The sequence below is a fragment of the Entelurus aequoreus genome, linkage group LG08 (assembly GCF_033978785.1).
Source record: "Entelurus aequoreus isolate RoL-2023_Sb linkage group LG08, RoL_Eaeq_v1.1, whole genome shotgun sequence".
In the NCBI taxonomy this organism is placed as follows: domain Eukaryota; kingdom Metazoa; phylum Chordata; class Actinopteri; order Syngnathiformes; family Syngnathidae; genus Entelurus; species Entelurus aequoreus.
The window spans coordinates 63125334-63149352 of NC_084738.1; the positions used below are offsets into that span (position 1 = coordinate 63125334).

The window sequence follows — 24019 nt, forward strand, 5'->3', positions numbered from 1 at the left end:
CCTGCGACGTCACGCTACTTCCTGTACAGGCAGGGCTTTTTTATCAGCGACCAAAAGTTGCGAAACTTTATCGTCGATGTTCCCTACTAAATCCTTTCAGCAAAAATATGGCACTATCGCAAAATGATCAAGTATGACACAGAATGGATCTGCTATCCCCGTTTAAATAAAACAATTTCATTTCAGTAGGCCTTTAATGATGCCGCACGCATGTTTTGATAAAATTTAAGCACAGAGTCTTGCATTCAACCATGTACTACAAGCCAGTAAAGGTATGTGTCGTTGGGGAACGTTGCCAAGGCTGAGCGTCCTAACCCAGTGGGATATACTGTACGTGGAGTTTTGCTGGACCTGACGTAGTGTAGGTGCCAGTGGGATGAATGGAAGCTTTGGACCTGCAAGACGGGTCTTCTACTGCAGAAGTCGGGACGGTTGCTGTGGGCGACAGACGCACAAGGATGGCAAGTGAGGAAAGCCGTCGACCCGATCCAGCGCCTCTGGCCACTTGGGTCAGCGTCGGCAGCCCGTGCAGTAGCCCAGGAGCCATGTGCAGATACGGGAGGGCGGACGGTGCCATCAGCGCCCTCGGTGAAGGAAGACTAACAGAGGGCAGGCGAAGAGCCAGGTTTGGGGGCTGTGGTGTCCCTGAGCTACCCATGGAAGGAGATGGTAAGGGCTCTATTGATTACCCACCCGAAGGTTTCAAGAAGGGGGTGTGTGTGCGGCATTAATAACTGCCACAATCGTGGTCATGATCGCCTCATCCATCCATCCATCTTCAACCACTTATCCGGAATCGGGTCGCGGGGACAACAGCTCCAGTAGAGACCCGCAGACTTCCCTCTCCAGAGCAACATTAGCAACTTCATCCTGGGGGAAAAAAAACCTTCATAGATGTTTTTAGTGCCACTTTTATTTGGAAAATTGTCTTTTTCTGCGTTCGTATCGAGAAGGCGTAACATTATCGTTATATATAATTTCAATACAACACAAGTTCGGAAGAAAGGACGTCTTAAGTGCAGCAAAGGAATCAGCCCTTTTACAAAGCGGCTGCCTGAGAGCAGACAGCCTCAATAAATCACAGCCATCACACGGAGGTATGTGCATAACTTTGCTGTAAATCCCCCATGGATCATAAACGTTCACCATCCGAACGCATCCGTCCAACCTCACTGTTTTTGTGTTCTTAAGGCAATAGCCTAATTTCTTTTTTTATCCTCTCTTCATCTTGTTCATGGACTCATTGGCACACACTCCAACACATTATTGATCTCTGTGAGCTCTCGTGGAGCTTTCGGAATGACTCACCGTATTGCAATATTCTTTTGAAAAACGGAAAGAAAGGACAATAAAAAATGTATATTTGACTGAGAGCCAAACAGCTTGACTTTATCGAGGAAACTTCCAAACACCGCAATCATTTCAAGAAACAAGCTCCTGAGCAGAGCTTCGGCATTTCAAAAGTCAACTGCCGGCTTTATTATAAGAAAATTGAAGAGTTTGGGAACAACAGCAACTCAGCCACGACGTGGTAGGCCACGTAAACTGACAGAGGGGGGTCAGCGGAGGAATTATGGTGTGGAGTTGTTTTCCAGGAGTTGGGCATTATTGATCTCGGCGAGCTCTCGTGGAGCTTTCGGAATGACTCACCGTCTTGGAATATTTTTTTTGAAAAACAGAAAGAAAGGACAATAAAAAAAATGTATGACATGTGACTGTGAGCAAAACAGCTTGACTTTATTGAGAAACTTCCAAACGCCACCATCATTTCAAGAAACAAGCTCCCGAGCAGAGCTTCGACGTTTCAAAAGTCAACTGCCGGCTTTATTTTAAGAAAATTGAAGAGTTTGGGAACAACAGCAACTCAGCCACGAAGTGGTAGGCCATGTAAACTGAGAGAGGGGTCAGCAGAGAGGGGTCAGTGGAGGAATTATGGTGTAGGGTTGTTTTTCAGGAGTTGGGCATTATTGATCTCGGCGAGCTCTCGTGGAGCTTTCGGAATGACTCACCGTCTTGGAATTTTTTTTTTGAAAAACAGAAAGAAAGGACAATAAAAACAATGTATGACATGTGACTGTGAGCAAAACAGCTTGACTTTATTGAGAAACTTCCAAACGCCACCATCATTTCAAGAAACAAGCTCCCGAGCAGAGCTTCGACGTTTCAAAAGTCAACTGCCGGCTTTATTTTAAGAAAATTGAAGAGTTTGGGAACAACAGCAACTCAGCCACGAAGTGGTAGGCCATGTCAACTGAGAGAGGGGTCAGCAGAGAGGGGTCAGTGGAGGAATTATGGTGTAGGGTTGTTTTTCAGGAGTTGGGCATTATTGATCTCGGCGAGCTCTCGTGGAGCTTTCGGATTGACTCACCGTCTTGGAATATGTTTTTGAAAAACGGAAAGAAAGGACAATAAAAAATGTATATTTGACTGAGAGCCAAACAGCTTGACTTTATTGAGGAAACTTCATAACGCCACCACCATTTCAAGAAACAAGCTCCTGAGCAGAGCTTCGGCATTTCAAAAGTCAACAGCCGGCTTTATTATAAGAAAATTGAAGAGTTTGGGAACAACAGCAACTCAGCCACGAAGTGGTAGGCCAAGTAAACTGACAGGGGGGGGGTCAGCAGAGGAATTATTTTGTGGGGTTGTTTTTCAGTAGTTGGGCATTATTGATCTCGGCGAGCTCTCGTGGAGTTTTCGGAATGACTCACCGTCTTGGAATATGTTTTTGAAAAACGGAAAGAAAGGACAATAAAAAATGTATATTTTACTGAGAGCCAAACAGCTTGACTTTATTGAGGAAACTTCATAACGCCACCACCATTTCAAGAAACAAGCTCCTGAGCAGAGCTTCGGCATTTCAAAAGTCAACAGCCGGCTTTATTATAAGAAAATTGAAGAGTTTGGGAACAACAGCAACTCAGCCACAAAGTGGTAGGCCAAGTAAACTGACAGGGGGGGGGGGTCAGCAGAGAGGGGTCAGCAGAGGAATTATTTTGTGGGGTTGTTTTTCAGTAGTTGGGCATTATTGATCTCGGCGAGCTCTCGTGGAGTTTTCGGAATGACTCACCGTCTTGGAATATGTTTTTGAAAAACGGAAAGAAAGGACAATAAAAAATGTATATTTTACTGAGAGCCAAACAGCTTGAGTTTATTGAGGAAACTTCATAACGCCACCACCATTTCAAGAAACAAGCTCCTGAGCAGAGCTTCGGCATTTCAAAAGTCAACAGCCGGCTTTATTATAAGAAAATTGAAGAGTTTGGGAACAACAGCAACTCAGCCACAAAGTGGTAGGCCAAGTAAACTGACAGGGGGGGGGGTCAGCAGAGAGGGGTCAGCAGAGGAATTATTTTGTGGGGTTGTTTTTCAGTAGTTGGGCATTATTGATCTCGGCGAGCTCTCGTGGAGTTTTCGGAATGACTCACCGTCTTGGAATATTCTTTTGAAAAACGGAAAGAAAGGACAATAAAAAATGTATATTTGACTAAGAGCCAAACAGCTTGACTTTATTGAGGAAACTTCATAACGCCGCCACCATTTCAAGAAACAAGCTCCTGAGCGGAGCTTCTGCGTTTTGCTACAGTAACTCAAGTTAATTAGCAGGGTTTTGGTGCAGGAACGGAGCAACAAAAGGGAATGTGGCCAGCAGGTGTGTTTTGGAAGTGAAGTGTGGCTGAGCACCGGGAGGACAAGATGGCCGCCAGGCAGGAAAACAGTACAACAGCAGCAGCAGGTGTGTCCAAAAACACTTTGTTCCAGCCTGGTTATAATTGATTTGCAGCTCTCTCACGCTTACCTTTTAAAAATGACTTCTGAAGAAATGTTTGCCGACGAGTCCAAAATCCACAGGGCAAAGTTGTCAAATTGAAGTCCGGGCAGTGTCAGGATTCATAACAAAAAACACAACCAACAAAAAAAACTTGTGCCAAAGTTTCTGGGACGTACACTATATTGCCAAAAGTACTTGGCCACCCATCCAAATGATGAGAATCAGGTGTCCTAATCACTTGGCCCGGCCACAGGTGTATAAAATCAAGCACTTAGGCATGGAGACTGTTTCTACAAACATTTGTGAAAGAATGGGCCGCTTTCAGGAGCTCAGTGATTTCCAGCGTGGAACTGTCATAGGATGCCACCTGTGCAACAAATCCAGTCGTGAAATTTCCTCGGTCCTAAATATTCCAAAGTCAATGGTTGGCTTTATTATAAGAAAACGGAAGAGTTTGGGAACAGCAGCAACTCAGCCACGGAAACTGACAGAGAGGGATCAGCGGAGGAAGTATGGTGGGGGGTTTGTTTTTCAGGAGTTGGGCGTTATTGATCTCTGTGAGCTCTCGTGGAGCTTTCGGAATGATTTACCATCTTGGAATATCCATCCATCCATCCATCCATCTTCTTCCGCTTACCTGAGGTCGGGTCGCAGGGGTAGCAGCCTAAGCATAGAAGCCCAGACTTCCTTCTCCCCAGCCATTTAGTCTAGATCCTGAGGCGTTCCCAGGCCAGCCTGGAGACATAGTCTTCCCAATGTGTCCTGGGTCTTCCCCGTGGCCTCCGACCGGTCAGACGTGCCCTAAACACCACCCTAGGGAGACGTTCGGGTGGCATCCTGACCAGATTCCCGAACCACCTCATCTGGCTTCTCTCGATGTGTCATCCTCCCGGATGTAACTAATTTTGGCCGCTTGTACCCGTGAGCTTGTCTTTTCGGTCATAACCCAGAGCTCATGACCATAGGTGAGGATGGCAACGTAGATCGACCGGTTAATTGAGAGCTTTGCCTTCCGGCTCAGCTCCTTCTTCACCACAACGGATCGATACAGCGTCCGCATTACTGAAGACGCCGCACCGATCCACCTGTCGATCTCACGATCCACTCTTCCCTCACTCGTGAACAAGAATCTGAGATACTTGAACTCCTCCACTTGGGATATTGAAAAACAAAGAAAACGACAATAAAAAATGTATGACATGTGACTGAGAGCCAAACAGCTTGACTTTATAGAAGAAACTTCCAAACACTGCCATCATTTCAAGAAACAAGCTCCTAGCAGTGCTCCGGCGTTTCAAAGTCAACTGCTGGCTTTATTATAAGAAAATTGAAGAGTTTGGGAACAACAGCAACTCAGCCACAAAGTGGTAGGCCACGTAAACTGACAGAGAGGGGTCACCGGAGGAATTATGGTGTGGGGTTGTTTTTCAGGAGTTGGGCTTAGCCCCTTAGTTCCAGTGCAAGGAACTTTGAATGCTCCAGGATACCAAAATATTTTGGACAATTCCATGCTCCCAACCTTGTGGGAACAGTTTGGAGCGGGCCCCTTCCTCTTCCAACATGACTGTGCACCAGTGCACAAAGCAAGGTCCATAAAGACATGGATGACAGAGTCCTGACCTGAACCCGATAGAACACCTTTGGGATGAATTAGAACGGAGACTGAGAGCCAGGCCTTCTCGACCATTATCAGTGTCTGACCTCACCAATGCGCTTTTGGAAGAATGGTGGAAAATTCCTATAAACATACTCCGCGACCTTGTGGGACAGCCTTCCCAGAAGAGTTGAAGCTGTAATAGCTTGCAAAAGATGGACCCGCATCAAATTAAACCCTATGGGTTAGGAATGGGACGGCACTTCAAGTTCATATTGTTCATAGTGTATGTCACGGATGTTTCTCTCGGTTTTTATCGAACATGGAGCCTCCATATTTTGTTCATGCGCCTTTGGTTTCCGTAGTTCTTCCCAGTTCCAAGGTGTGTCTCACTTCCTGTTCCTCTCCCTTCTTGACGGTACACCACTTCCTGTTTCTTTAAAGGGGAACCGCACTTGTTTGGGAATTCTGCCTATCATCCACAATCCCTATGCAATACAAGAACACGTATGTTTTTTCGTGTTTTATCCATTTTAATTTGTAATAGTACGAGGTGGCTAACAATGCAGCTAATGGTGCCCATGAAGCCCTGGCAAGAAACCTCCAAAAACCGCCAACATTACTCAATTTACGTCTCGCAAACTGAATATCACTTCTGCGTTTTTGTCAAAGAAATATTGTAACGTGTAAGGACGGGAGTCGAAGGAGTGTCAAATTATGAAGCTAATTGTTTTAAATGACATTCAGACTTTTTCTTGTTAGCAAGCGAGCAGTATTGATACATCCGTGGCTTCTCAGAGCAACAACACCCGAAATGTGTCCCGCAAAAACCCGTCCGACCGGAACTCTTTAACAACGAGACGAGGCAACTCCTGAAGGAATTGCGTGCGAATGCGCCAATGCTGAAGTTGGACTGAAATGCTGACAGAATGTAGTATGAATATAAGAGTAGTTGTTTCATATTTCCTGGTTCTAATCAGGACTCGAGCAGCAGCATTTTGGATGTACTGCAGCTGCTTTACAGCAAAAATTCCCAGATTTCCCATTTGAAATGAATTGGCCATATTTCAAACGTTCACCATTTCCACATGTTTTAACCTACCATTCCACCTTCAACATATTCCACCATCCTGTAAATTCTAACTCCTCTTTTTCCAAGTTCAAAAATATTCCAGGATTTTCCAGAATTCCTGGTTTTCCAAAGCCCTATTTCCACCCTTTTTTCTGGCGACTACTCCTCCCACATTTTTCGACCGTTCTACCGTCAAAAAATTCCTCTTAATTAGGACAAAAAACAAAGTTATTTTTTGAACTGGAAAAATTCTCTGTTTTCCCGAAATTCCAGGAATTACGTAATACCGTTTCTCAATTCAACATGTTACTACTTCAACATTTCTCAACCGATTTGAACATTTAAAAACCAACCATTTCAACTCATTCAGACCATTCAAGGTTGTTGTTTTTACCATTTTCCAAAAAATTCCCGCTTTTCCTGAATTTTCCAAATTTTGGGGAAATTCCCATTTAAATCAATGGGACATTCTTCAAAGTTCCAAAATTTCCACAATTTTCATCTGATTCAAACTGTTCCAACTTCAAAATATTCAGCCTGTTTGGGAATTGTGTGCTCTACTTCAACAAAAAAAATTCCAGGATTTCACTTCAACTTCAGCATTGGAGCATTCAAACACAATTACTTCAGCAAATGCCTCAATTTAGAAGGTTACATTTTGTCAAACGTTATGAAATCATGTGTTGATCACAAACATTACTATTAAGGCTTAGGTCAGGCTGATTACAAAATTAAATACTAATATAATCCAATATACTTCAAAAGGCACTGATGAAAATTGATAAACTACAATTTTGCAGTGCTTAAATATTTTTTAAACTAAATTAAAGACATGTTTCTGAAATAAACTGTCAAAACACATAAAGTACAAAAGAAAATACAGCTTCACCACTTTAGTTATATTGTTTACGCTTAAGAAACATGTTTACGACTTTAGCTCCAGACTTCTTCTGTTTGTTTGATATTGTCACTACTGCCACACGTGGTGGAAAAATGTATTACAACCAAATACTGACCAAAGCTGAGAAACACATATTTTTCCGTGGCCCTATGGGGGCGCTCACGGACCAACAATGGTTAAGAAACACTGGTCTTAATCAAAGGTTGATGAAATATTAATTGTGGGGGGGGAAAATTACAGGAAATGAAAATGTATACAATTTTAGGACCCCTGCCCAACAAAATATGTTTTAATGTCTTTATTGGAAAAATGATCTTCTTTTTCTTAAAGAAAAATACAAGGTGTCACAAACATTTGACTGTTGGACTATTCAAACATAAAGAAAAAACATTTTTGATACTCACAATTTCTTTGCTTTTGCACTATAGGCCGGCAGTAGGGATGGGTACAGAATTTGGTACTTTTATAGGTACAATTTTTATAGGTATAATTCCCCCTGTACTACAGGGTACCATCTCACGTGAAATCAAATGGTACGATATTTCTATACGTTTGTTGCACGTGACGTCGCGTCCACTTGCAGACTAGGCACTTGGAAACAAGCGCTTAGCGAGGTTTCAGCCGGACGGAAAGCCTCGAGGAAATGTTGCAATTTCCCATGCCAACACAGCTAGCATGCCTGATAGAAAACACTAAAAAAGTACAGTGAGGCTCAACTGTTTAGCTCGATGATAATTTACATTACCTCCGCCATACACATGCTACTGATTAGCATTAGCAATTTTACATGGCGATTTCAACACTTCCAAATTTGGTCATTAAAACTACAACTAAGACGGTTTATGGTTTAAGTTTATCTCAAACATGCAAGCAGTTACAACATGATAAATCACAAATTTTACATTTTTCATAACATATCTGAAAAGGAGAAAGAATTTCATAGCAATTACTAACACTCTGGTATTTTGTTCCATATCCTCTTAAGGCTCAAGCTGTTTGTTTACATGCTTTTTGTATTTATCTTTGCTATTTGGGCTTATTGGAACCTAATTACAATAAAAAACTAAGAATCATCTTTTTATATGATGTACTTAGTCCATAAGTACACAAACGTGTACTTCATGTTTAGTGACATGCTAATTCTTATTTTTACACTTTTTTTTTCCAAATTCCATTGTATGTTATACTCTTCTGACACCACCAGATGACAGTATAAGTGTACACATAAGAGGCCATAAGACCCCAATTCAGTAGTGTACACAATTTTGGAAATAAGAGCTAAAAGGTGCTGTCCACGCATGTGGCCAACTAAATGATACAGTTTTCTATTAATAGTTAAATACATTTTAATGTATTTATGGTTACAATCAAACATCCGATGTGTAATGAGTACAGTAATTACAATATAAAGACTTTCTAGGCCTCAACAAAAGACAAGGCTGGCACATTCAACTTAATGGCAAAGACTACTTTTGGAATACAGCAACACACCGCTGCCTGTACCAGGCCTGGGCCATTATTTTGACTTGGGAGGCCATATTTTATAAGGGACGGCGTGGTGAAGTTGGTAGAGTGGCTGTGCCAGCAATCGGAGTGTTGCTGGTTACTGGGGTTCAAATCCCACCTTCTACCTTCCTAGTCACGTCCGTTGTGTCCTTGGGCAAGACACTTCACCCTTTGCCTCTGATGGCTGCTGGTTAGCGCCTTGCATGGCAGCTCCCGCCATCAGTGTGTGAATGTGTGTGTGAATGGGTAAATGTGGAAATACTGTCAAAGCGCTTTGAGTACCTTGAAGGTAGAAAAGCGCTATACAAGTATAACCCATTTATCATTTATCATTTATTTTAGGGACAAAAATGTGTCCGGGGGCCGGTATATCTGATTTTTAGGAACACTAATACAAAACCTCACAATAATGTCTGATTTGAATGTTATTTTTTTTTTTTACAAAACAATGGTATTTTACGTTTTTGTTACTGAATGAGACACCCAGAACGTACATGAAAATAAAGAATGTGGGATTTACAATATTAACTACGAGGGATAAAACACTGAATATTGACAACATATGAACGTCACACCCCCTCTCGATCGACATATTTTACAATCGACCGAAACGCAACAAAAATGCAACAAACAGCAAAATGACACCCTGACACCCGCATTTCAGGCTGGCCACTCTGGAAACACTGTGGAAACGCTCCCCACCCACACTGCTTGGTGCCTCGTCTGAGCTGCTGTGACTTAGATTACCATAGTAACTAATTAGATTACCATAGTAACTAATTCAATTACCGTAGTAATTTATTAGATTACCATAGTAACTAGTATATCATGCAAAAGCGCAGATTCCAACCATTGAAATACTTTGTAAAATAATAATAGATTTTTTTTTGTAAAGCACTTTACGTTGAGCAAACAACCTAAAAGTGCCACAGTGTGAAAAAAAAAATTAGTAATAATAATAATAAAAGATAATAAAAATAAATAAAATATAAAACTAGAAACAGCCCAATAGCTAGAACCAGCATGCATATCTATGAAAATCTATAAAAAGGTTTTTCTAAAAAGATGGGTTTTTAAGCCTTATTTAAAAGCATCCACAGTCTGAGGTGCCCTCAGGTGGTCAGGGAGAGCGTTACACAGACTGGGAGCAGCGGAGCAGAAAGCCCGGTCTCCCATGGTTCGTAGCTTTGTCCTTGGAGGTTGGAGGAGGTTAGCCTGTTTGGAGCGGAGGTGTCGTGCGGAGGATTTGGGGGTGAGCAGTTCTTTAAGGTGGACGGGGGCATTTCCATGGAGGCACTGGTGAGTTAGTAGGGAGATTTTGAATTCAATCCTGAGTGGAACAGGAAGCCAGTGAAGGGATTTGAGAGTTTGTGTGATGTGGTCATAGTTCAAGACTTGCAGTCATAACGGCAGCTACAATTTCGATCTTAAAGATCAAAAAAAAATTGGGGGGAATGTCCGGCGGGCCGGATTGAAAAGCTCAACGGGCCTTAATTTGCCCAGGTCTGGCCTATACACTACTGCCATCTAGCGTATTGGAATTGGAACTGCATGCAAAGTCTACTATATAATACTTGCAAATGAGGCTCATACATGTAAAACAAGATATAACAACTGGACACCACAGTTCTCATCATTTGTGTTGAATTTTGAATTAAAAATGTTTTTGTTATTAAACAATTAACATGTATTAGTACTCAACAGTACCAGTATCAATTCCCAGCTTTTAGTATGGTATTGGTTTTAAAGTGAAAGCTACCCATACCCAATTGTCAGTGTATGTTTATAAATACAAACAGTGTGTTTTAGGAACAGCACATTTGAGTTTCATTAATACATTTGTTGCTGTATTGTGATTCATGTCAAGTTTTCCTTCTAGCCTGATGGAATGTTTGTGTTGCAAGTTTTCAAAGAGTTTATTTTTCTGATCTCAAATGATCCTCTCGTACTCCTCATGAAGGCTTTGATGTGGTTCTTCTTCTTCTTCTCCTCCTTCACCAGCAGATGGAGGGAATGTCCACGGTCTAACGTTGTACCCCCCCACTGATGAGACACCCTCCCTACCCGACCCCAGACCCTCCTCTGTACTGTCTCGGGCTGGCCCTGAAGAGAGGCGTTCCCTGCATCGGCCTCCACATGTTGAGGACTGAGGACTTGGACAAGCTTCTTTCTACACGGCTGGTATGATTTGGCTCCAGGGTGGTTTTTGTCTGTTTTCATCTCGGCATCAAAGTAAGAGTCGGGTGTGAAAGTTTGTGTGAAGTGTACATGCGGAAAGTTGCCCTCCATGCGATTGAAGCCTCGTGTAGAAATGTTTGCGCATCCCGCCGTCTGGTTTCATCTCCTGGCACTCCTCCACCCTCTGGTCGGGGCCTCCATGGACTCCTGCTACGACGCGGAGGGCGCCCCCGGCCGCTGCATGCCCAGGTTTGAGAACGTGGCCTTCAATCGCAGCGTGGAGGCGTCCAACGTGTGCGGCTCGCCGCCCGAGGAGTACTGCATGCAGACGGCGTCCGACCGTTCGTGCCACACCTGCGACTCGTCGGACCCGAACCTGAGCCACGGCGCCGCCTTGCTGACGGACTTCCACAGAAACGACGAGTCGACGTGGTGGCAGAGCCAGTCCATGCACTTCGCAGTCCAGTATCCGAACTCTGTCAACCTCACACTTCGCCTGGGTAAGAGAACCGCAACACAACCTGATTTCAATGTTTTGCTTTTTGGCAACCTGTTCCGTAAAACCATTCAACCTCAAAAATTATGAGATCAGTTTAATTTATGCCTGTTTTAAACTCTAGCTATCATGATACCTTTGACTGTACAGTCAACAGTTGGCCTTTTTACACCAAACGTTCAGGAACTTTGAGTTCCTGGAAACTTTAGTTCCTGAAACTTTTGGTTCCTGTAGAAGCGTGTGGTTTATTCATAGGTTTATTCATTGACTGATAACCTATGAATGAGTGCTACTGTATATTTCTACACTGATACCATATAAAAAAACTGGGGTTGTCAAACGCCCCTTGAAATATTGTCCGGTATTTAGAGGCAAAAGTACACTTTATGTATTGAGCTGTCAAGGGATGCACTTTTCCCGTATTTCTATTACCGTGAGAATAAAAAACGTCCATAAATTATCAAAGATATCCTCGAATGACTACAGATTCACAACAGTCTTCCACAGGCTAAGATAATCAATGCAAGAGTGCCAGATCACTCACCTGTCAATCAGCTTCAGATGTCTGACTCCAAATGTGACTTGGTGGCAGAGCCAGTCCATGCACTTCACAATCCAGTATCCGAATTCCCTCAACCTTACACTTCGCCTGGGTAAGAGAACCGCAACACAGATTGGCAACCTGTCCCGTGAAACCGTTCAACCAAAAATTCTGATATCAGTTTAATTTATTCCAGTTTTAAACTGTAGCTATCATGATACCTTTGACTGTACAGTCAAAAATTGACCTTTTTACACCAAAAGTTCAGGAACTCTAAGTTCCTGGAAAACTTTAGTTCCTGGAACTTTTGGTTCCTGTAGAAGCGTGTGGTTTATTCATAGGTTTATTTATAGACTGATAACCTATGAATGAGTGCTACTGTATATTTCTACACTGATACCATGTAAAAAAAAAAAAACTGGGGTTGTCCAACGTCCCTTGAAATATTGTCTGGTATTTAGAGGCAAAAGTACACTTTATGTATGGAGCTGTCAAGAGACGCAGTATTTCCGTATTTCTATTACCGTGAGAATAAAAAATTTCCATAAATAATCAAAGATATCCTCGAATGACAACAGATTCACAACAGTCTTCCACAGGCTAAGCTAATCAATGCCAGAGTGCCAGATCACTCACCTGTCAATCAGCTCCAGATGTCTGACTCCAAATGTGACTTGGTGGCAGAGCCAGTCCATGCACTTCACAATCCAGTATCCGAATTCCCTCAACCTTACATCATCATCATCAATCTTTATTGCAGACCTTAAGATCCATTTAAACATATAAAAACAGAATACAATACATTAAAAAACAAAACAATAAAACATAAAAAATAAAATAATAAAAACATAAAACCCAAATGTCAGTTTCTGACATACAAACATGTGTGCCAATGATTCTACAGTCCAGATGAGTACTTAACAGAACTGCAGCCAGAGTTCGTTAACACAGAGATTATGTCATTTTCAGACTCAGATACCCTACACATAAACTTATACATAATGTTGCGTAGCAACGCTGAAAAAGTGGGCACCCCAACACTAACAAACATCTGGCTTGCACTGGATCTTCTTGGAATTCCCAGGAGAAGCCTCATACAGTCATTATAAGCAACCTGCAGTTTCTGTATGCTTTTCTGCTTATACTTTACCCACAGGGGGGCAGTATACAGGGGAGTGCAATAGGCTCTGAATAAGTTTATCTTTACATCATATGTGCAATAATAACATTTATTTCTCAGCATGTTGGCTTGGGCATACAGCATACGCCGCTGTCTGTATAGGTCATCATCATCACCCACTAGATCAGTAATGATGTGCCCCAGATACTTAGTTTTATCACACACACTCAGCACCTGTCCTGACAGATAGAATGAAGGAAAAGAGAGGTCCTTGTCCTCTCTTGTTCTACATATCATGATGACACTCTTTTTGGCATTATATTTCACATCATATTTTAAACCATAATCTGTACATATATTCAGCAGCTGTTGGAAGCCAGGACTGCTAGGAGACAGGACAGCTAAATCATCCGCATACATAAAATGATTGACCACAGTATTACCAAGTACACATCCGGTTCTACATGTATTGAGCTGTACAGATAGGTCATTCATATACAGATTGAAGAGGGCAGGGGAGAGAATTCCCCCCTGGCGTACCCCATTCCCAACCTTAAATGTTGCTGAGCATTTACTGCCCCATCTGATCTACATGCTCTGATTAGCATACCAATATGACAGAATTCTGATGATACTATCAGGCACGCCCCTCTCTTTCAGTTTTAAAGACAGTTTCTGATGGTTGACTCTATCAAAGGCTTTCGATGCGTCAATATAGCCAACTAAAACTGAGGAGTTCTTACCTTTTATACATATCAATCACTTCTTTCAATGCATAGATACAAAGGTCAGTACCATGCTTAGTTTTAAAACCAAACTGATTGTCAGCAGTGGTAAGAAAAACGCTTAAGCGGTCTAATAAAATTCTCTCTATAACTTTAGAAATTATGCTTGCAAGTGCAATAGGCCTGTAATTCTCCATGCTTCCCACCTTACCTGCCTTGTCCTTGATGACCGGCACCAGAGTGACAGCCATCATGGAGTCAGGCAGCAGCCTGTGGGACATCAGGCCTGTAAAACAGATGGAAAGCACGACCGCTACTCTGGGGCTTGCATGTTTCAGGTGTTCTGCAGTTATATGATCAGGGCCACTGGCTTTATTATCAGCTAGCTGGGATATTGCCTGCAGCACCTCACTTACAGTGACTCCAACAGCCTCACTGTTGTGGATGCTGCCTATAACTAAGGGCTCACTTTTAACACAATTAAAAATTGCAGAATAGTGCTGCCTCCATTTCTCAGCTATGTTATCAGCTCCAGCTACACCCTCAATTGTGCATGGCAGAGGCATACTGCCTCGATTCAATGTTTTCACCTCTTTCCAGAATCCACTGATATTACAGTTAAGGAGTTTCTCAGCCAATGAGTCAGCTCTCATAGTGTGTTCATTTCGAATGACAAATCAAATGGCAGATTTGTACCTAGAATGTGTTAGCTTCTTACGATCTAGTACTGGACCTAGTCTTGGTCTGCCAGCCAGAACCCATTCACTGAAAGCCTCCTTAGCCGCAGTGTAATGCACTCGAACATGTTTATTCCAGCCTGGCTTCCCACTGGATTTCCTGTTTGTGCATGTAACATAAGAACTGCTAGCTTCACACAGGATTTTGACAATATAGTCATACATTACACAAAGGGACTTTCTATGATTAATATCATTACAGTTAAGATTAGTACAAAAAATTGCATCAAGTGGAAGAGACATATTATTTAAAAGAGCATCAGTTATCCTGTAATAAAACAGCACTTCCTCATCCGTGAGTTTAGTCCAGTCTAGTTTGGCCCTCAGGCTATTAACTTCTTGGGTCAACTCAGGGAGACTGTCCAACTTAATATCTAATATGAATGGAACATGGTCGCTCATAGAGGCCTCATACACAATCTCCATAGAACGTATAGTGGCGTGTGCGTCAGCTGTACTGACACCGTGGTCAAGCCATGATGTTGTGTGCCAGGCTTCACTGATATAAGAATAGCTATCAGCTGGCAACAACCCTTGACTAGATAAGGTGAGTGCATTTTCATCACAAAACTGTATTAGGTGTCTTGCAAATAAAGAGCTGCCATCAGAAATATCAGCATTCCAGTCACCGACCACAAAAATACATGTACAGTGATTATCCTGTATAAAAGAATTAATAAAAGCAAGTTTAAACATGTAGTCATCCTCATTGTCTTTACATTCATACGGAGTGTACACATTAAGAACAATAAACTCCCTATTGTTGGCCTTATACTGAACAGCAATACACCAATCAACTTGGAGCCTAATAACACTAATAACTGCATCATGCTTTTTGTGCCAGAGCACAGCAACACCTCCCGCTATCCTCCCTCTTACAATTCTCATGGACAGGTCAGTCGTTGACTCACCAGCTCCATGAAAATTATCATTAAAATAATTCAAGAGGCCCAGGTCTTGTTTTGGGAGGAATGTCTCTTGTAAGCATAAAATGTCACAGTTGAGTAGCAGGTTGTCCACGGCTACACGCCGAGCCCGGTCCCCGGCGCTGCAGCATGACAGTTAAAAGATCCCACACGCATAGTTACATGGTACGAGCGGGCAAGGCCCCTTTAACCGCACTTACACCAGCACGAGAGGAGGATAGGGGTAGGTTGGCCCCCACTGCAACTGCCTTTCGTGGCTCATAAAAACGCCTGACCACAGAGCCTTCTGGCCAGAGATCAGGGACATACATCTCTGCAACATCTTTACACTCTGTGCAGACTTTAAAAGAGCTATATCGATTGCCCACAGTGACTATGCGTTACACTTACACTTCGCCTGGGTAAGAGAACCACAACACAGATTGACAACCTGTCCCGTGAAACGGTTCAACCAAAAATTCTGATATCAGTTTAATTTATTCCAGTTTTAAACTGTAGCTATCATGATACCTTTGACTGTACAGTCAACAATTGACCTTTTTACACCAAAAGTTCAGGAACTCTAAGTTCCTGTAAAACTTTAGTTCCTGAAAAACTTTAGTTCCTGGAACTTTCTGTTCCTGTAGAAGCGTGTGGTTTATTCATAAGTTTATTCATAGACTGATAACCTATGAATGAGTGCTACAGTGTATTTCTACACTGAAACCATGTAAATAAACTGGGGTTGTCAAGCGTCCCTTGAAAAATTGTCCGGTATTTAGAGGCAAAAGTACACTTTATGTATTGAGCTGTCAAGGGACGCAGTTTTCCCGTATTTCTATTACCGTGAGAATAACAAATGTCCATAAATTATCAAGGATATCCTCGAATGACAACAGATTCACAACAGTCTTCCACAGGCTAAGATAATCAATGCAAGAGTGCCAGATCACTCACCTGTCAATCGGCTTCAGATGTCTGTCTCCAAATGTGACTTGGTGGCAGAGCCAGTCCATGCACTTCACAATCCATTATCCGAATTCCCTCAACCTTACACTTCGCCTGGGTAAGAGAACCGCAACACAGATTAACAACCTGTCCTGTGAAACCGTTCAACCAAAAATGCTGATATCAGTTTAATTTATTCCAGTTTTAAACTGTAGCTATCATGATACCTTTGACTGTACAGTCAACAATTGACATTTTTACACCAAAAGTTCAGGAACTTTAAGTTCCTGGAACCTTTAGTTCCTGGAACTTTCGATTCCTGTAGAAGTGTGTGGTTTATTCATAGGTTTATTCACAGACTGATAACCTACGAATGAGTGCTACTGTATATTTCTACACTGATACCATGTAAAAAAAACTGGGGTTGTCAAACGTCCCTTGAAATATTGTCTGGTATTTAGAGGCAAAAGTACACTTTATCTATCGAGCTGTCAAGGGACGCACTTTTCCCGTATTTCTATTACCGTGAGAATAAAAAACGTCCATAAATTATCAAAGATATCCTCGAATGACAACAGATTCACAACAGTCTTCCACAGGCTAAGCTAATCAATGCCAGAGTGCCAGATCACTCACCTGTCAATCAGCTCCAGATGTCTGACTCCAAATGTGACTTGGTGGCAGAGCCAGTCCATGCACTTCACAATCCAGTATCCAAATTCCCTCAACCTTACACTTTGCCTGGGTAAGAGAACCGCAACACAGATTGACAACCTGTCCCGTGAAACCGTTCAACCGAAAATTCTGATATCAGTTTAATTTATTCCAGTTTTAAACTGTAGCTATCATGATACCTTTGACTGTACAGTCAACAATTGACCTTTTTACACCAAACGTTCAGGAACTTTGAGTTCCTGGAAAACTTTAGTTCCTGGAACTTTCGGTTCCTGTAGAAGCGCGTGGTTTATTCATAGACTGATAACCTATGAATGAGTGCTACTGTATATTTCTACACTGATACCATGTAAAAAAAAACTGCGGTTGTCAAACGTCCCTTGAAATATTGTCCGGTATTTAGAGGCAAAAGTACACTTCATGTATTGAGCTGTCAAGGGACGCACTTTTCCCATATTTCTATTACCGTGAGAATAAAAAACGTCCATAAATTATCAAAGATATCCTCGAATGACAACAGATTCACAACAGTCTTCCACAGGCTAAGCTAATCAATGCAAGAGTGCCAGATCACTCACCTGTCAATCAGTTCCAGATGGCAGTCTGACTCCAAATGTGACTTGGTGGCAGAGCCAGTCCATGCACTTCGCAGTCCAGTATCCGAATTACGTCAATCTCACACTTCGCCTGGGTAACGCAGCCCGATTTCGATCTTTTGCTTTTTGGCAACCTGTTCCGTAAAACTGTCAAACTCAAAAATTCTGAGATCAGTTTAATTTATTCTGGTTTTAAACTGTAGCTATCATGATACCTTTGACTGTACAGTCAACAATTGGCCTTTTTACACCAAAAGTTCAGAAACTTTAAGTTCCTGGAACCTTCGGTTCCTGTAGAAGCGTGTGGTTTATTCACAGGTTTATTCATTGACTGCTAACCTATGAATGAGTGCTTCTGTGTATTTCTACACTGATAGCATGTAAATAAACTGGGGTTGTCAAAGGTCCCCTGAAAAATTGTCCAGTATTTAGAGGCAAAAGTACACTTTATGTATTGAGCTGTCAAGGGACACACTTTTTCCCGTATTTCTATTACCGTGAGGATAAAAAATGTATATAAATTATCAAAGATATCCTCGAATGACAACAGATTCACAACAGTCTTCCACAGGATAAGCTAATCAATGCCACAGTGCCAGATCACTCACCTGTAAATCAGCTCCAGATGTCTGACTCCAAATGTGACTTGGTGGCAGAGCCAGTCCATGCACTTCACAATCCAGTATCCAAATTCCCTCAACCTTACACTTCGCCTGGGTAAGAGAACCGCAACACAGATTAACAACCTGTCCCGTGAAACCGTTCAACCAAAAATTCTGATATCAGTTTAATTTATTCCAGTTTTAAACTGTAGCTATCATGATACCGTTGACTGTACAGTCAACAATTGACCTTTTTACACCAAAAGTTCAGGAACTTTAAGTTCCTGGAACCTTTAGTTCCTGGAACTTTCGATTCCTGTAGAAGTGTGTGGTTTATTCATAGGTTTATTCACAGACTGATAACCTACGAATGAGTGCTACTGTATATTTCTACACTGATACCATGTAAAAAAAAACTGGGGTTGTCAAACGTCCCTTGAAATATTGTCTGGTATTTAGAGGCAAAAGTACACTTCATGTATTGAGCTGTCAAGGGACGCACTTTTCCCATATTTCTATTACCGTGAGAATAAAAAACGTCCATAAATCATCAAAGATATCCTCGAATGACAACAGATTCACAACAGTCTTCCACAGGCTAAGCTAATCAATGCAAGAGTGCCAGATCACTCACCCGTCAGTCAGTTCCAGATGGCAGTCTGACTCCAAATGTGATTTAGTGGCAGAGCCAGTCCATGCACTTCGCAGTCCAGTATCCGAATTCCGTCAACCTCACACTTCGCCTGGGTAACGCAGCCCGATTTCGATCTTTTTCTTTTTGGTAACCTGTTCCGTGTTCTGTCAACCTCAAAAATTCTGAGATCAGTTTGATTTATTCCTGTTTTAAACTCTAGCTATCATGATACCTTTGTTTGTACAGTCAACAATTGGCCTTTTTTACACCAAAAGTTCAAGAACTTAAAGTTTCCGGAACTTTTGGTCCCTGTAGAAGGATTGTAGAAGGGTTTATTCATAGGTTATCAGTCTGATAACCTATGAATAAACCCTTCTACAACAAGTGTATTTCTACACTGATACCATGTAAATAAACGGGGATTGCCAAACGTCCCTTGAAAAACGGAATTGTCCGGTATTTAGATGCAAAAGTACACTTTACGTATTGAGCTGTCAAGGGATGCACTTTGTTCTGTATTTTTATTACCGTGAGAATAAAAAGATTTCCACAGTCTAGGCTGTCTTCCACAGCCTAAGTCAGGGGTCGGCAACCCAAAACGTTGAAAGAGCCATATTCGACCAAAAATACAAAAAAAAAATCTGTCTGGAGCCGCAGAAATGAAAAGCTGTACATAAGTCTTATAATTAAAACAACACATGACGTGAGTGTCTATATTAGCTATAATAGCCTACTATCAAAATGACTATGTGTTGCAGGCTGAAGCAAATCTTCGTTGACAGAAATATTGAAATGTAATATTTATTCTACACATTTTTACAACATTAGAAACCATTAGTAAATCACAGGCTACTCAGAAGGTGAGAACTCCTGGAAATGACTGGCTTTTAATGGCAAAAGGTATAGATGTGTGTGTCCAAGTTTTCGTTTTTTACGTTCATATTTTGCTGTTTGTTGCATTTTGTTGCATTTCACTTGATTGTAAAATATATCGATCGAGAGGGGGTGTGACGTTCATATGTTTTCAATATTCAGTGTTTTATCGTTCATAGTTAATATTGTAAATTCCACATTCTTTATTTTCATGTGCACTTTTGGACATTCTGGGTGCCTCATTCAGTGAGAAAATGCGGGTGTCGTTTTTTTACCCTTAGCGTTCATATTTCGCATATTTTTGTTGCATTTCACTTGATTGTAAAATATATCGATCGAGAGGGGGTGTGACGTTCATATGTTTTCCATATTCAGTGTTTTATCCTTCATAGTTAATATTGTAAATTCAACATTCTTTATTTTCATGTACATTCTGGGTGTCTCATTCAGTTAAAAAAAAAAATTAAATTCCATTCCGATTTTTAAGGTGTTCTGTCATGACGTTTTTAGCTTTTAGTCAGACATTATTGTGAGGTTTTGTATTATTGTTCCTAAAAATCTGATATACCGGCCCCTAGACACATTTTTTTCCTCTAAATGTGTCCCCCCCTCCCGAATCAAAATCGTTACCCAGGGCTTGTATAGGCTGTGGTGTGTTACTGTATTCAGGAAGTAGTCTTTGCCATTAAGTTGAATGTGCCAGTCTTGTCTTTTGTTGAGGCCTAGAAAGTCTTAATACTGTAATTACTGTACTTATTACACATCTGATGTTTGATTGAACCTTAAATAAATTGCAATTTATTTAACTATTGTATAGGTTGCCCTCTAGTGGGTTCTTCTGATCACCACACACTTTCACGAGAGCCTGGTATTCAGGATTCAACAATGTTTTATCGCGTCCACGTTTCAGCAATCTCACTCGACTTTTCAGTCCCAGTCTCTCCTGCTGCTCTGCTCTGCTCTCCAGCGTGTGTGTCTCTCTCTCTCTCGCTCCAACTCCAACAACGTGTCTCGGACCGGCTGCTGCTAATAAGGGCGACAGGTGATTAGATAACCAGCCCCAGATGGGCAATCTACTCACCTGCCGCTGGCTTCGAGGCCGGTCCTTACACACCCCGCTCCGGGGCGACCCCCCCCCCCTCCACAACTATTAATTGAAAACTGTATCATTTATGGAAAAAATGATGAATAAATATGTTAGTAATTGCTGTGAATTTCCTGCTCCTTTTCAGATATGTTATGAAAAATGTAAAATATGCGATGTATCATTTTGTAACTATGCATGTTTGAGATAAACTTAAACCATAAACCGCCTTGGTTGTAGTTTTAACGACCACATTTGGAAGTGTTGAAATCGCCATGTGAAATTGCTAATGCTAATCAGTAGCATGTATATGGCGGAGGTAATGTAAATGATCATCGAGCTAAAAAGTTGAGCCTCACTGTACTTTTATGTGTTTTCTATCAAGCATGCTCGCTGTGGGGCGGTACAGCTCGGTTGGTAGAGTGGCCGTGCCGGCAACTTCAGGGTTCCAGGTTCGATCCCCGCTTCCGCCATCCTAGTCACTGCCGTTGTGTCTTTGGGCAAGACACTTTACCCACCTGCTCCCAGTGCCACCCACACTGGTTTAAATGTAACTTAGATAGTGGGTTTCACTATGTAAAAGTGCTTTGAGTCACAAGGGAAAAATGCTATATAAAAATAATTCACTTCACTTATAATGCAATTACTGTACTTATTACTAGAGATGTCCGATAATGGCTTTTTTGCCGATATCGTATATTCCGATATTGTCCAACTCTTAATTACTGATTCCGATATCAACCGATACCGATATATAGAGTCGTGGAATTAACACATTATTATGCCTAATTTTGTTGTGATGCCCCGCTGGATGCATTAAACAATGTAACAAGGTTTTTCAAAATAAATCAACTCAAGTTATGGAAAATAATGCCAACATGGCACTGCCCTATTTATTATTGTAGCGTCCCGGAAGAGTCAGCGCTGCAAGGGGTTCTGGGTATTTGTTCTGTTGTGTTCATGTTGTGTTACGGTGCGGATGTTCTTCCGAAATGTGTTTGTCATTCTTGTTTGGTGTGGGTTCACAGTGTTTATAAGTAAGTTATATGTTGTTTATACGGCCACCCTCAGTGTGACCTGTATGGCTGTTGACCAAGTATGCCTTGCATTCACTGTTGTGTGTGAAAAGCCGAAGATATTATGTGATTGGGCCGGCACGCAGAGGCAGTGCCTTTAAGGCAGAGGTGTCCAAAGTGCGGCCCGGGGGCCATTTGCGGCCCACAGCTAATTGTTTACCGGCCCGCCACACATTCTGGAAATGCTATTGCAAAAATGAAAAAGAACATTAAAAAAAGTGGAATGAGGTGAAATCTAACGAGAAAAAGTTGCAACGTTGACACAAAGCTGCCATACAGGCTGTTTTTTTTCTTTTGTCTTTCTTTGTTTTTATTTTTTTGCCATTGCTCAAAAAAACAAATTACAAAAAATCCATGATATAATGAATTATTTTCAAGGCTCCAATTACTTCAAATATTTAACTTTAAAATGCTTTATGTGGTAAATATTGCATATATTGTGTAGTAGCCATATAAAAACAAAGTTTTCTTTGACAAAAGCACATAAAACAAACAATATAATAGTTCCAGCATAAAATCGACAGATATATCTGAAGTTGATCTCGGAACTTAAGTGTTGAAAGTAAAAGAAAAACCTAATAAAAATGTATCACTTTATGAGTGGGGCACCTTTTGGATCCCAAATATATTTAGTGGTATTTTATTTATCTTTTCACTGTGATTACTCAAAAATATTAAATAATTAAAATCAATGGTGTCCTGCATTATTGATCTTTTAGGGCTTTAATTACTAAATACTGCATATTTCAGTTTTACTATAAAAAAACAAAGGTTTTTTTTGACAGAAAAGCCATAAAACCTTATTTTTTAAAATGTGTATTACTTTATATCAACTTGAAGTTATTATAGAGATTTACTGTAAGTGTTAAATAATTTAAAAAAAATAATAATTTCACTTATTTTAAACATTTTAATGACTGAGACCCTTTATGGTCCCTGGGACCCCTAAAGGTAAAATAAATTTTAAAAAATCCATATATTTTGTTATGGTTTGAAAATGAAAAATATCAACATGGCCCCCACATGCTTTAATTTTTCCGTGTGCGGCCCTCAGTGAAAAAAGTTTGGACACCCCTGCTTTAAGGTTTATTGGCGCTCTGTACAGCGGCGTTTTAAAAACTCATACATTTTCCTTTTTGAAACCGATACCGATAATTTCCGATACCACATTTTAAAGCATTTATCGGCCGATATTGGCAGTCCGATATTATCAGACATCTCTACTTATTATTACACATCGGATGTTTGATTGTACCCTTAAATAAATGAGTTGAAATAATTGCCCATTGATTGTACCCTTAAATAAATGAGTTGAAATAATTGCCCAGGCCTGCATTAGAAGGACTCTCACTAAAACCTCTACAAAAGTTTTGCAAGGGATCAGTTTTTTAATCGCTAATAGTTTTGCAAGGGATCAGTTTTTTAATCGCTAATAAATATCCTATTCTGCACAGAGCTTCGACTTCAAAAACGTTTTTTTTTCTGTTGTGCATCCAATCGAGTCTACTTTCCGTTTAAAGCGCTTAAGATGCATCTTAGGGCTCCGTCCAAATATAGGGGCACGCTAGTACGGACAATAACAGAATTGAATTTTTTTTTGTGGCTCCGTTGATGGGATTTCACGGCAAAAAGCGCGTTAGCATCCCTCAGAACGCTTTCAGCTTGACTGACGTTTTCACTCTGCCCGCCGCACACATCTTCGGGCATCCGTCTTCTGGTCCATCCAGTATGTGGAAGTCCTTAACGCAGAACAGCTGGCCTAAACAGAGCAGGCCCTGACTCCGGTTGCGGCTCAGACTTTGACACAGACATGGTTTATGGGCGGTTTAAAGCCCCCCGTCTGAGAGTTTCTGAGAGGATTTAAAGTCAATAAGGAGGACACGGAGTTGAATTTGACATGCCGAGATAGGGGAGTGAGCCATGTCCAGCTTTTGCTCGGCCCGCATCCGAACATGGACGAGAATAGAAAAACCGACGAGCGAGA

The 24019-nt window shown here is 41.3% G+C and overlaps 1 protein-coding gene across 2 annotated transcripts in view; it reads left to right on the plus strand.

Annotated features, from left to right (window-relative positions):
- The window catches only part of lamc3 (laminin, gamma 3), a 326552-nt gene that overhangs the window by 3589 nt on the left and 298944 nt on the right, over nt 1–24019 (plus strand). The window contains exon 2 of one of the 2 annotated variants that reach the window (XM_062057021.1): nt 10850–11523. In XM_062057021.1, the coding sequence (XP_061913005.1) occupies nt 11133–11523 (391 nt within the window). In that variant the 5' untranslated portion in view covers nt 10850–11132. Of the gene's footprint in view, nt 1–10846; nt 11524–24019 lie in introns of both variants that reach the window. The other variant, XM_062057020.1, reaches the window with a different exon arrangement.